Source organism: Falco punctatus, assembly GCF_963210335.1.
Source record: "Falco punctatus genome assembly, chromosome: 2".
NCBI classification, from domain to species: domain Eukaryota; kingdom Metazoa; phylum Chordata; class Aves; order Falconiformes; family Falconidae; genus Falco; species Falco punctatus.
This window is the reverse complement of record NC_137581.1, coordinates 20,025,300-20,040,315: the sequence shown is the minus strand read 5'-3', so window position 1 is coordinate 20,040,315 and position 15,016 is coordinate 20,025,300. Positions and strand designations below refer to the sequence as shown.

Sequence of the window (15,016 nt, the reverse complement as noted above, 5' to 3'; positions counted from 1 at the left end):
GGCAGCCCTGCTATTTTTGTTAATCTTTTGGAAAATAACCAATCATGGTTTGGTATGTGTCCATTTTACTTTTTTCTTACAGTTATCAGGTGCATTGGCTTCAATCCCTACTTAATTTTCCTCTCCCTTCTCAGCTAACTAGCTTGGCAGTCTTTAAATGCTGGCAAGACTTTTAAAATTCCAAATTCCTTATTATTAATAATTGTATTATAGCATTATCCAGAAGACCTTTCCAAAAGATCAAAGATAAGGTAGAGGGTTAAACATCTAGTTACAGTGCCTCATAAAAGGGGGCTATCATAAAAGGAAGTTTAAAGGGCCAGGGAGAAAAACAGTGTTGATAGTATGTGTTTCTTACAGGGTGAGGTGAGTGAGGGTGTCATGGAAGAAGGAAGATAAGGGCCAGCAAGCTAAGGAGGTGTGAAGTGTGTAGGACAGCAAGTTTCTCAAACATGATGAAATGGAAAGAGATGGAGTTGGTAGAGAGGGATCTGGGAGAAAAGTCATATGCTCAGAATGACAGGACTGGAAAAAGATCTCATCAGGGCGTGAATGGAAGGGACTTGATTGAAGTGATAGAGAAGGGTGTAACAAATGCTGCTGAGAGAGAATGCATGTATTAGTGGCAATCAAAAAAACCAATACTGGATTTGGGACATACAGAGGATGAAATGGCAAATTTGGAGAGTAAGTAGGTGGTCTGGAAGGGAGTGGACTCCAAAATAACACTATAGACAAGCTGGAACTGAGTAGGAGAATAAGGTGAGTTGGTAGGATGAGAAAAAGTAAGATTGTTTTTTTGGCCATGTCACATTTAATATGATTACAAACCAAGTCAGTGACAGAAGTTGCGATGTGGGTGTGACTCACAGATGTAAAGATTGTTGATTAAAACCAAGCAGGTTGGGTCAGAACCTAAAGGTGGAGACTGCAGAACTGCTACAGGTCTTTGGAAAAGAGAAAAGGGTCCCTGCACAGTAAGAAGTGCTAATAAAATACTGAAGGAGTATTAGGACAGTACTGTGGCATCACAAGAAATTAAAATCTCCAGGAGGATGAGATTTTGATATATAAATGGTGTCAATAAGGAGTGGGAAGGATTCCGAGCTAGTCTAGGCCTTGAAGTTTGACTGGCCGTTGGTATCACTGAGGATATTGGTGAAATTTATTTTAAATTAAGATCTTAATTCTGTAGCTGTGAAGGCTTCTGGTAAATTTCAACACACTTCCTTTTCCCTCTGATACGTGCTTGAGAGGATGGCTTATGTGAAGGGTTACCCAGGATGAAGAGGGTGAAAATCTCCTTGGGAGGATTGTTTCACACCTAGGCTTAATGAAACAGGGTTGGAACTCATTTACTTCTTAGCATAAACACCTATCCTTGTGGAAGACACCTTGCTGACCTTGCACCCACCCTGCTGAATCATTACACCAACATAGCTCCTTAACAGAAGTGGGAGTAGGGTTATTCCCTAGGGGAGGATGGTCTAACTTGTTTCTTATTTATGTGTCTTTAATTTCTGAAGAGAAATAGTTAAAGGCTTTTCTTTAAGAGGGTCTTTGTGACAAGGAGAAACTGAGCTTGTGTATGGAATAATATATCCCTCAACTGGAGGGATACGTCATGTTTTCCTTCTGGTAGCAGCAATTTTTGCCTTTTAGCAGCTATAACCATAAAATTACGACTATGGTCAAAAGGTCAAGAGCAAAGCATTCGTCTCATGATTCTGAGGGTACCTGATCTTCAAATGTCAGTACCAAGGACTATGATATTAAAAAAAAATAATTAGTTTTTAATTTGTAAATTAATTTGCAATGATTCTGAAGCGTTTCAAGAGCCTGTTAACTTTTTAATGTTATGTTTACAGTTTTTAACTGCTGCTGTGGCTCAAATGCTTGTCTGGAACTTGTGGTTAATCTTTTGTTCACAAATCCATGTCAACCAGGAAGAAAGAAAAAAAAATACACACCAAGCACAGCTTTACCAGCACAACTCATTGTTTGGTTGAAGCCCAGCAGAAGAGCACTTTTATTGACTTTGATGTTGTTCAGAGAAGTTGTGTTGCCTCGTCAAGGGAAAAAAACTTCCACAGAATGTATGGTGCCTGTGTTACTTAAACTGACACTGGTCTGTAATCTGAATGCTGTCTGAGGTTTTCGTTTAGTCCTATCTTTAGGCAGACCTTTCTTTCTGCCTCTAGGTGAGTTACTTTACCTTGCCTATGCGTTACCTTTAAGTTGAAGAAAATAATGCTTCCTTATCCCTGCCATTTTTTGTCAAATTAAATTGTTACCAGAGCTCTGTGTTCCATATATGGCGGGTAGATCTTAACAATTACTTCATTTTCAAGATGAAGTTCGAAAGCCACCTGCAGCAGGGACTCAGCCAGGCTTATTTTTGATAGGAGCAATGCCTACTAACAGACTGAGACTTGAGGCTGAGTCTTATAGAAGGCACTACTTAAACCTGAGATGAAGAAACTTGTTGTCTGTGACCCGCTGTAGAAGTTATGTTGGTCCTTGGCTTATAATTTTCTTTTAAAGTAACAGTAGATTGTGTAGTAGTTGAACACAGGAAGCACCACGGGGTGGGATTCAGCTCACTTAAGATGGGATTTCTAAAATGTGGACATTGGCATCCAAGCTCCTTACTCGTCTTTCAGTTGGTGAGGAGAATTAAGCCCTTTTAGGACACAACTCATCTTTCCTATTCTGGGTGCCTGCTTTAAGATGCTGATTTCCTTTTTCTCCCTAGCGTTTATAAAGAGAGTCTAGATGTCTAGCTCAGATGTCAATGTCTACAACAGGTCAGGAGAGCTGTCCTGTATGCCTGTAACTCGTATCTGATCGCTGCGTGATATAAAGGAACATTCAGACAGGGCTGTGCGAGAGGGAAATTTGACAGAAAAAGACATGTCTTTGGCCAGGCAGATGAGTACACATACTTGCATTCTGCAGCTCAAAGGGGCTTATGGAGAAAGAGGCACTGAGTGGGGAGAGCACCTCAAGGTAGGGTGAGAAGGCAAGTCAGAAGCAGTACAGCATCTCTTGCACCTTCCTAACCAGAAGTAAATGTTTTTTACGTCTCTGGGAATAAAGAAGACAAGTTCTTGAAACCAGGCTTTATCTGATGGAAGTGGTTAGAACAGGTCTTAGTAGGTGGAAAACAACCTTGTAAAATGAATATTATTTTTCTCAGCAAATCTGTTAAGGTAATGAACTGTAACTCATTTTTTGCAAGCCTTTGCGTGCTTGCCCTGACCTGATGGGGGCGTTGGCTTTCTTGTGAGTGCTACTATGTGGGTGGAACAGCAGTGCTCAGCTTCAGGAGAAATGCTTCATTTTGCATGCTCCATATCCTGCCAGCTCTGAGATGTGAGGCTGGGAATGAACTTGAGAACCTGGGCAGGTTGAGGCTGGACAGGTTGAATGTTCAGTGAGTTCTGTGGGAGGGAGTGGCAGCTGCATTGCCTGTGTGTTTGGTCCCAGCCTTTTTTGCAGGTGGCCACAGGTGTAGTACCCACTGCTGCACCCCTGTTCTACCAGTTGCGACTCTGCCCAAAAATCCAGCACTGAGAGAATATGAAGGGAGGTGTAAGATTTAACCAAAACTCCTGTATTTAAAAGGGTTGGTATAGTACTTGGAATTGATATAAACTCTTCTTGGTCATGTGCTATTAAGTGTAGTGTTCTCTGCTTCTCAGTTTCTGAGAGAAAAGTATATTCATTGACCTAAACATCTCAGTTTAGTTTTAATCCATAAATTACTGTAAGTAATAAGTGTCAGGCAAATGAGTGTGTACAAATAGTACATGTTATGTGAAAAAGTGTATTAATTTATACATTTAAAAATAAGATACTGTCAAAATATATCAATGTTTATTTGTATTATGAAGTACGATAATCTTTGAGATGTGACTGAGTGTTTATACTCACTCCAAATGGTTCAGTGTAAGGCTTGCATAATGGACACTTTTGGCAAGCAGTTGTGTTTCTGTTTGCAAGCGAACTGCTATTTCTAGCCTTAGTTTTTATTGCCTCTGCAATTTTGTAATTATAGACAAAAAGCAGGCAATTTTGCATTAAAACCAAAGATTCGCAAATATTCCTTCCTGTTTTACTTTTCCTACTTAGGAAGGGGTAATATCTCCTGCTGATCTAGACCTTGTGATGTCTGATGGATTGGGAATGCGATACGCATTTATTGGACCTCTGGAAACCATGCATCTTAATGCAGAAGGTAGGTAGTTTAAAATTATATGAATATGAAGGGAAGGCTTACATTGCACAAGATTCTGGAAATGTTCTATAACAAATCAGGTTAAGATTGCTGCGACTATGATTTGTCTTTCTCATTAATGTAATGATAAAAGGAAAATTTATCTAAATCCTGAGGTCAGATGAAAGGAAATGGATATTGACTATCCTGTTGTAAGTGATAAGATGAAAAATGACAAATCATTGAAACGCTAGCTGTGTACTTTGTTTTTTCCAGGATTTCTCCATGCTTTGCAAACATTGCTGTACCCATAGTTCAGAACTCTCTGAATGTCAGGAAAAGAAAGTTTTGAAAAAATTAATCTGATAATCCAGTGTCAACAGAAACTCGCTTTCTATAGATGAGTGCCACCTTTTCTCCCTTTTATTTTTTTTTTCCTCCTTCTCCCTCTGCCCCCAAATTCATAGCAAAGGCTCAGTGTAAATATCGCTGAAGCTGTCTTGCCTTTACCTGGCTTAGATCCTGAGTGTAGTAAAATTGCTTCCATCTGCAAAATACTGTGCATATAAAGTTGACTTGACAAAGCGGTCAAGGAACAGTTCAACATCTGTCTTGCATAATTAAGACAGATTTTTAGATGTTTTTGGAATAGCATACATGAATCCCAGCTAAATAAGTGAATTGCATAAAATGAACTAGGAATTATGGATCAGAGTTACAAAGGTTTGAGCAACGTACGTAACAAAACATGAAAACTTCAAGAAGTGAATATCGACAGAATACTTCTTTAGATCTTTATATTACGGGCTGAAATATCTTTATTCTGGTTTTGCATGGTCCCTAACATGGTAGGCCCCTGCTCCGTTACTAGATCCTTCAGGCACTGCTGCAATGACTAATACAATAATAAAATAGAAATAAGAAACAAAGATCATAAAATATCAGTGCAAAGTTAGAAGTGTTATTTTATGTCTACTTGTTGGTTAGTTACTTGGCAGAAACTTATGTCTTTTAAGGCTGACTAAACAATTTTGACATGAATGTGGAATTGTGGATCTTCCATCAGAGTCTTTCAGCTTGTGAGTTTGGTTGTAATATCAGTAAATGACATGTTACAAAGTGTTTGCTTTTGCGCATTGTTAGGTAAACAACATCCATCCTCTAAATAGGGGCACCTTCCTAAAAGTTTCCCTCATCTCACCTACTAACATCTGGCAGTTTGCAGTCCTCTCTAGTAATTTTAGACTTGGTCAATATAAACTATATGCAGTTTGCAGTCCTCTCTAGTAATTTTAGACTTGGTCAATATAAACTATATGCATTCTTTACATAGAACAGAACAGGTGCATGTAGTACTAGCCTTAAGCAGAGCAATCTACATGGAGTCTTGCAGCCCAGGATTGTCCAGTCCTGCCTTTACCTCTCTGCCAAGCTGCCATGCATCCTCTGCAGGAACCGTCTATGCAGAGTCTTCTGTCAGAGTAACTTGCTGAACTGCCTCTACTAAAACATAAAACTGAAACAAAATGCTTGGTAATACCAAACGATGTTTAATTTATTTTAGAGATCAAATCGGACTTGTTAATCTTTTTTTTTCTTTTTTTAATCCATGTTTTAGACTCCTTAATTCTAAAACAATGTTTGCTTGAGATGAATGTAATTATGTAAGTCATCTGGGATGGGTTTGATGCTCTTTCTGGAGTACTCCTTGGTATTTGTTCTGTCATGATCCAGCTTAACTTCCTTCCTCCCATCAAGAAGTAGTCATTGTTACAAAAACATTTCTGAAATTTCCCATCTTACACCAGTTTTAGGTAATATGTGCAGCTGGCAGGTTGCTTATTCATGGCAGAAATTATCCAGCTTCTAGATTTAATGCTACCTTCTGTTAGGAATTGTAGTATTCCAGATCAGAGGAAGAAAAATTTTGAAATGTAATCCAAGCGACTGATAAACTGGAAGAGTAGTCTTGTGGTAGGCTTGCAAAATACAAAACCAAAATATACCTGTAGAGCTATTTGAACATTGTATAATGTTCTCAATTTAAAATAACCCTAAAATAACATAATTACTTGTGGATTGGGCCACTTATACAAAAGCACCTTGTTGGCTTGTTCAGTAACTTGGATCATGAAAAGTATTGCTTCACTCCTAATTTTGCAGATGCGTTGTCTCTGAGTCTAGAGCTGCTCCTGTTTTTGTGCTGGCAGGCTGACTCAAGCTGTCGCTTTCATCAGAGACAGTTTAATCAAAGTTGCTGATGTCGGCACACATGATGGCTTATGTTCACAGTTCCATATTATGTCCACAGTTCCAAAATTTGGTTGCCCAGTATTGCTTCACATAATATGGAGTAGTATGGACCTCCTCTGGATTGCCCAGGATTTCCTTGACTAACCTGACCTCCTTCTGTGACAAGGTGACCCACTTAGTGGATGAGGGAAAGGCTGTGGATTTGTCTGCCTGGACCTTAGTAAAGGCTTTGACACTGTCTCCCACAGCATTCTCCTGGAGAAACTTGCTGTTCATGGCTTGGACGGGTGCACTTTACACTGGGTAAAAAGCTGGCTGGATGGCTGGGCCCGAAGAGTTGTGCTGAACAGAGTTACATCCAGCTGGTGGCCGGTCACAAGTGGTGTTCCCCAGGGCTCAGGACTGGGGCCAGTCCTGTTTAATATCTTTTATCAGCCATCTGGATGTGGGGATCGAGTGCACCCTCAGTGAGTTTGCAGATGACACCAGGCTGGGTGGGAGTGTTGGTCTGCCGGAGGGCAGGAGGCTCTGCAGAGGGACCTGGGCAGGCCGGGCCGATGGGCCGAGGCCAGCGGTGTGAGGTTCAACCAGGCTCAGTGCCGGGCCCTGCCCGTGGGTCACACCAGCCCCAGGCAGCGCTACAGGCTGGGGCAGGGGGCTGGGAACTGCCCGGTGGGAAAGGGCCTGGGGGTGCTGGCTGACAGCCGACTGGGCATGAGCCCCCCGTGTGCCCAGGTGGCCAAGGGGCCAGCAGCGTCCTGGCTGGTGTCAGAAACAGTGTGGCCAGCAGGGCCAGGGCAGTGACCGCCCCTGTACTGGGCACTGGTGAGGCCGCACCTCGAACCCTGGGGTCAGTGTCGGGCCCCTCGCTGCAGGAGGGACGTCGAGGGGCTGGAGCGTGTCCAGGGAAGGGTCCTATGAGGAGCAGCTGAGGGGACTGCGGTTGTTGAGCCTGGAGAGGAGGAGGCTGAGGGGAGACCTTATCATTCTCTACAGCTGCCTGAAAGGAGTCTGTGATAAGGTGGGGGCTGGTCTCTGCTCCCAAGTAACAAGCAACAGGACAAGAGGAAACTGGCCTTAAGTTGCACGAGGGGAGGTTTAGGTTGGGTATTAGGAAAAAATTATTGACTGAAAGGGTTGTCAAGCATTGGAACAGGCTGCTCAGGGAAGTGGTGGAATCACCATCCCTGCAGGCATTTAACAGACATGTAGACATCCTGCTTAGGGACATGGTTGAGTGGTGGACTTGGCAGTGCTAGGTTAACGGTTGGACTTGATGGGCTTAAAGGTCTTTCCAAACTAAATGATTTGATGGTTCTATGACAACCCTCTCTGATGCATTGCACTGTTTTTTATCAGTGGAAGGAAAGGGAGGTAGACATAAGAACCCCCCCCTCTGTCCTGTTTGTCAGCCTGTCTAGCAGCTTCACCAGCTTTACAGCAGCTGCCTTTATTTACAGCCATAAGATCTTAATTACCCACAGTCTTAAACTCTCTGTTAATCATTGTGGAAGGATGGTAGGGATGCAGGAAGCTTGTGAGAGAAGTGTTACTTCTGGGAGATCCTGAAAGATGGAGAAGTCAGTCTTTTTCTTTTTCTTTTTTTTTTTTTTGTAAGGGTGGTATGCTATTTTTGTTTGGTTTTGAATAAAGATTATTATTCCAATTAGATCAAATTCGAATTCGATCCAAAGATCAGTGTTATTTCTTTCCCTGTGGGATATGTGCATCAGATCCTGCTGTGAACTTCCTATGTGCTAATGCCAGATTTCCGCCATGTTAGTGCAGTTCTTACATCCTTTCTTCCATGTTCATAAATGGTCCTATCAAAAGCTATTATCCAGGCCACTTTAGATTGCCAGTTAATCCATGTATGAATATTAGGAATTTTGAATATATGGCAGTGAGCCAACAGCCTTGAGCATGAAATAAAATGACAGCGTCAAGTCACTAAAAGGAGCAGAAGCAGCAACAGCAGTTTGAGAATTGAATTGCAACAGACAGGAAGGAGACCATTTGGGGGGGGGGGAGGGGAAGCATATCTAATTTTCATAATATTGTAATGTTGATTGTTAGTTTCAGTAAATAAAATTAATGTTGATTTTGGTTTCAGCAAGTTGTGTTTTTTGAGTCATCTTGTGATTTCACATGGCAGCATTACAACAAATGCTGTTAAGCCTTTTATAAGGAACATCGATAGACTTCACTAGTTATTTTACCTGTTTACTTATCGTGGGATTATGTTAGCAGACACAATGTCCCTCTTGTACATGTACCTGGCTATCTATGAATGTACTGAAGATGATCCAGCCTCAGTAAGATTGTATCTCCTGAATCTCATTTCTTGAACTGTCAGCTCCTTTTAAGCCCTTGCAAAAAATAATCTGTAAAACCAGAGGCTAGGCTATCATACACTGTGTTTTACATATTTGCAGCAAAAATTCGTCATATGTATTTCACAACTGGCTGTCTTAGATTAGTTACTTTTATTAGTGGGTTATTTAGTGAGCTGTAATTGAAGTTTAATCCTAATCTAAACTGCTAATATTAGCAGAAGAGTTCGATTGGGGAGGCTGAAGGATTTATTTATTTATTCATTTATTTATTTTTCTCTCCTGGATTTATAAAATCACGATCACTCACTGTGGTATTTGTACAGGTGTCTACAGGAGTTGGGTGGAAGTTGGGGCTAATGTATGGTCCCTACAGTACAAGTGCAAATGTCCGGTAAGCTAGGAATGAGTCTTTGTTCAAAGTCAAAATTGTCTTTTTCTTGCTGGAAGTGGGAATGCTTGCTCGTCTTAGAAGCACCTGCCAGATGAAATGCTTTTGGATGATCGGAGCAAACTGGATGTGCTATATGAAAAGCACAAAGCATGAAAAGGAAAGAGGGGGAGAATCATAAACCATAGTTCAAAAGGAAGGAAATTTTTCTTGTCTGGCTAGGCAAAACAAAGCCAAGCATGGTTTTTAACAATTACTGTAAGCAGGCATGCTGGCTGGTTCAAAAGCAGAGATTATTGTCATTGCTATGACTGCTGCTTTAACCCAGTTCAGGAGCTTTTGTACCACAAGCTAGTATGCAGAAGGTGTGAGAATCTCTAAGTTAAGGTAGTAAAATCTCAGCAAGCAGAGATTGCCTCCATTTCTCTCCAACTCATGTGTTACATTTTAGGATATGTCTCTGCCCATGGCAATGGGGTTGGAACTAGATGATCTTTAAGGTCCCTTCCAACCCAAACCATTCTATGATAATAAAATATCTCAATTCAGGAATATTGTAAGAGAGTACTACCAAGATGAAATATCATAGTGGTACATAATGATAAAAAACCTCTTTTTTATGAAACCACCAGTCATTTCATACATGTTCACACACATTCAGTTCATTTCCTAGTAGGGTGAAGACAGCAGTTTATAGTCCTTCCAAAACTGCTTTTTGCCTCTATGCAGCTGCCGGGCTTTTCTATATGAAAAAGCTTGTGTACATTAAGCAAAGGTGTGAATTTTTCAGCATACTGGCTGCTGTGCACCAGTTCTCTTCTGTAGACTCTGAGGTGTAAAGTAGTTCTCTCCACCCTCCTGGCTTGGCACAGGAGTTCTTAATGCTTTATTGCACAAGTCATTATAGATGTGTCCTGAAGAACACAACTTGCTGCATCCTTCTCCTTTGCGCTGACGAAAGAATGTTTATGGTCACCACATGGCTCAAACTGGGGAATTACTGATCTAACAAAAGAAGTGGTTCATATTAACTCAGTTTAATTCCTTGACCCAGCTCACAGCAGTCCTGCACAAATACTTCTGCATTGCTGTTGATATGGTAACACAGGGACAGCCAGAGTAAAGCTTTTTTTGGTGCTACCAGTGTCTTAGGATAGCTGAAAGAAACTACAGTCTAAGTGAATTGATATGGGAATTAATGTGGAGTAGCAAGAGTCCTGTGAACTCACACCCTAACTAAGAACATGCATCGGTGTTCAGAAACACCCTTGATGAAGACAGGATTACATTTAGAAAGTTTTTCTTGGAGCTGTAATGTCTAGAAATGTAATCTCTCTATCAGCAAAACAAAGTGGTTGGGGCTTTTTGTTCTCTGAGCATTACCTAACCATGACAGATTCCTCCACGATGTTCGTGAAATATGCTACTTCTTTTCTGTTCTCATCCACACTCATCTTCAGTCTTACTAAGGGCAACCTTTTCTTAGATTTTTACCTATTAAAATCAACCCCACCCCAATCTTTTCAAATTGTTGATGCTATTACATCAGTGGCTTGACCATTTCGCCTACTCTTTTTGAGTCATTACAGTATCTTATTATGCTGCTCATCAATTTCAAAGTCATCACAGTAATACTCAGTACCTTGAGGCACCTTGTCTTTGGCATGTTCCGTGTCCTTGCCAGTAACGCTTGCTCCTCTCGTTTTCTCTCACAAATGTCTTGGTGCCTTTCTTGTTTTGCCCTGTGTGTAGTGTCCTTGCCAGACTGGTTTACCTAGTTTACTTGCTTGCATCCTTCAGCCCTCATGCCTGTTGTCTTTCTAATGAAGAGGGAGAAATGAGGCTTAGCATAGAAAAAACTAAGATACTTGAAGATGCTTACATACTATAATGCATGAACATACTACATTTTATAGTGTAATGTTTTCTTTTTTCCTACTACTCCCATCACCTTAATGTTCATGAACCTCATTTGTGAAGAGGTCTTCTCGGAGCAGTGAAGCATTTTATGTATGCTTCTAAACTAACTACCTGTCCACAGTTCCTTTTCTTTGTCAGTGCCCTGTTCATCTTGATGGTGCAGCTGGAGGCATTTCACATACCTTTGTTTGCACCACACCGGTGCAAATCCTTCAGGTAAGGACCTGCAAACCTGAAGTGTGGTTATGTGAACAAATTCTTGTTCGTTAGCTATTTTGGAAACTGCCTGGACTCTCATTGAAGCTAAATAAGCAGCAGCTTATTCCTCCTTTGTTGGTGGTATAAGGAGCCTTGTATTTCCTAGATACATACGGGCAGCTGAAGAGCCGTTATCAATGCCTTTGTCTAGCTTGTGATAACATGTTCCTGTAACTATACTGTACAAGTCAGAAATGCTCGGTGGGTTTGGGAGTTTTAAGGAAGATAGTGTATAGTTGTAAACACATGGTGAAAGGAAGATTCAGGGAACTTCTGCCTTCCCTGGAGGTGTTCCTGTTCTGTGTTCATGGTTCTCAAGTGCCTGCTGCAACATCTGCCTTCTCCCACAGCCCCTTTCCTCCAACATTGAAGAGGTAAGTGTACAAGGAAGGTGGAGGTTTAGACAGGGCGCCAACAAACCACATAGACAAGAGGAAGCTATAGTCATTCCTGGACTGTGAGTTGATTCCCCTCTTTCTCTGTCCCAGATGCATCTTGCATCATTCGTTTTCTCCAGTTGGAGATAGTGAGGCACAGCAACTGGATGCAAGGAGAGATGTTGACTTTTTTTTTTTTTTTTAACAGCCCCATTTGCCATCTTATTCCTGTTTATCCAGCTCCCAGGTGCTCCCTGTCTGTCTCGCACTGTTTACAGATGCTAATTCTTCCTGCTTATGCTGCTCCCTGGGCAGTATCAACAAGGATTAAAGTTAAAGGGATCCTGTCATATTTGTTTTCCATCTTGTCCCTAGGCTCTAGTCAGGCGCGCTTCTCATCCATCTTTGCAATAGCCCTGACCTTTGAACCAAAGGATTCCTAAATCTAAAGGCCTGGAGTCAAATATTTGCCAATTTTGGGTTTGCAGTTGAAAAGCAAAGTGATTTTTCTAGCAGTGTTTCCCATTGCTCAAGTGCCTTCTTGAAGCTGGCAGCATAGGGTTGATCTTGATTACTGAAACCAAGTTAAAGATTGCACTTGTCTCCACTGACATTTCACATTGGGTGTGCTGTCTTGAGTTGGTGGTTTTGAAATTATTTTTTTAATCTTTGAATGAGACCATGTGTATATTCTAACTTTTGGTGTATTTCATTCCCTTGAGACTCAAAAGATTTTGCAGTGTTCACCCGCAGCTTGGTATGCAGCATATATGCCTGCATATTGCCTTTTCAGCCACAATGCTGAGATCAACTATATTAATGCTGCTGTTCTTTTCTAGACCAATAACTCGTCTTTGTTTTATCTTTCCCTATTTTGCTGGCTTTGCGTAAGGCTTCTTTTCATTCATGCACTGCGTGCAGTGAGTGAATTGTATTACGCAGCCTACATTTGGTGCATCTCTGTTGCATTGGTGAGCTACACCCACCTAGAAATGGTTCTGATTCATTCAGGCTGTAGCGGAGCTACCAGTAGGGGCTCGATTTCCAGGGCTAGCTTCTGAGTGAGCTTTGAAGGCCATCTCCAGCTCAAGAGTTCACATTCACCAGGTAAATGGATCAGCCACATCCAAGCATTTAGCTTTCCCAAGATAATAATGTTATCTCTTTAGACTGAGGCTCGTGAAAAAGATTTCTGGTGCACAGTCTTCTCTTCTACCTTCTCCTGACTGTACCAGAACCAAAACTACTCAGATTCATGGTATTATTACGCAAGCTTACCAGGTGGTTGAGAGGTTCCCCTTGATTTTTGGAAAAGTACTAAACCCAAACTATTTGGCACTCGTCTGTTGGGGTCTGCAGCAGGTCTGCAGATGAGTTAGTTGACTTTAAAGACTTAGCCTTGTACCTTTAAGAGAGCCACAAAAATGTCAAGCATGTAAACAGGATGTGAAAACCCAGAACTTGGAACCGCAGCATATGGGCACCTACAGCAAAAGCAAATAGCAAGCAAGAAGATGATGACAAAGCCTATCAGCATCTGACACATGTACTATCTAAGGTATATAAGCAATATGTAAAAAACAATAAAGCGCTGTTTTGGCCATTTTGTCTGAACCCAGCCATGCTGATACAGTGTTTTGAGTCCGTCTTGACTTGTGTCACCACACTCGTCTAGATGTCAGAGATGTGTGTCAGCTGGAAAAGCACCAGAATGACTGGTAGCTGACACAGCCCTGTTTGCCATTCCTTCTCATGCCAGTTACTCATGTGGATTTGCTTGGATTGCCATATTTGACTGAATTGACATTTTTGATTTTGTGAGTGTCCAGCTGGCAACAGCTGCTGTCAGCAGCTGTGAGTTAGCAAAGTGTACCCAAGTTCACGTAGTTCTGCACTCTTCAACCTCAGTCATTTCTGCTTTTACATCTGGGAACTTTCTGTGATGTTGCATAATGTGGGGGCAGACTTTTTGCTCGGACTCCTCACTGTTAGAAGAAAAAAACTCATGTGAGTAAAGTAAAAATCATCATCTTGTGGTTTGTGGATGAATCTCATCCAGAATTGTCTTAGGTTACTGAGATTGCTTATGTGGATAGCATATCCCCTATAGGTTGATCTTGGTTAGCTTCAGGTGTCAAAGTCTGAGCCCAGCTGTTAAGATGTAACAGGCAAGCACTTACGCTAATAACAGGGTATGGTCAGTGAACCCTGATAACCAGTGGTCCCCTCCAGAGTGTTTACGGAGGCAGATGGGCTCTGCTTATTCCCTCAGCGAAGAGATAGAATCATATCGCAGCCTGTTGCACATCCCACACTAATGCTGCTCTTCCTGATTCTCACTTCCTGCCAGCGATGATTTGGAGCCCACTAGGCAATTTGAAGGTTTCGGCTGTGTGTCAATCAAGAAAATTGAGCAAAATACTAGATTTCTGTATAATTAGAGCACCGATATACCTGTATGACCAGCTGTGATCTGCCTTTTTGTGTTGGATGCCAGAACGTGCCAGAGTGTGTTCTAGGAACACATATGCTCCGTGAGTAGGTAGCACAAGGAAACAGGCTGACTAAATGCTGATTGGCACACTCTTGACACCAAATATTAGGTTCAAGCTACTTAACAAGGCTTCTGTTTTTCTTGGAGCCTCCTTCCTTCTGATACTGGAGAATGCTTCTAGTCTGTTTTTTAAGAGTTGAATATTCTCAAATCTCTCCGTGCTGCTCTCATACAATGGACATGTTCTCCCATTTTGTCCTTTCTGTTGTTCGTCTGATGGCCATCATGCCATCAGAGTCCTGATTTCTTAAAGGAAATTTAATACTTCCTTGAGCATTTGTTCTTTGAAAGTCCTTCTGTCTTTGGTGCAGAAAAAGTGTTCTCTGTACTCTTCCTGACCTCAGAGGTCTTTTGGAAAACCTATGCTTCACGATTTCAGGCATGTTGAGCAGGGTAAGTGTTATAGTTCATGATTCATAGTTGCCAGTAGTCAGAGGTTTCCATTCATTCATCCACCTTTCAACCTCAACCATTCAGGGTTAGGCAGGTGTGACTTCTATGGTATTGATACCACACAGTATTGCATTCCAGGGAACTGTCTACAAGCTGTTCAGGAAAGAGGCTGCTTAATGACTCTTGATCTGAGAGGCATTCTTTTGTGTGGTAGTCAGGCCACCCCACTTACGTTTCTTGCATTTCGTGGTTGGAAAGACCATGAGCAGTTCAGGTTCGTGCTTCTCAGAGTTGGTGACCACAACTGCTTGTCTTTGT

The 15,016-nt window shown here is 41.6% G+C and overlaps 1 protein-coding gene across 3 annotated transcripts in view; it reads left to right on the top strand.

Annotated features, from left to right (window-relative positions):
* Positions 1-15,016, top strand: part of CRYL1 (crystallin lambda 1) — a 62,151-nt gene that overhangs the window by 38,127 nt on the left and 9,008 nt on the right. For all 3 annotated transcript variants that reach the window (XM_080374625.1, XM_080374624.1, XM_080374623.1), the window contains one exon: positions 4,135-4,240. In XM_080374625.1, the coding sequence (XP_080230751.1) occupies positions 4,135-4,240 (106 nt within the window). The remainder of the gene's footprint in view (positions 1-4,134; positions 4,241-15,016) is intronic.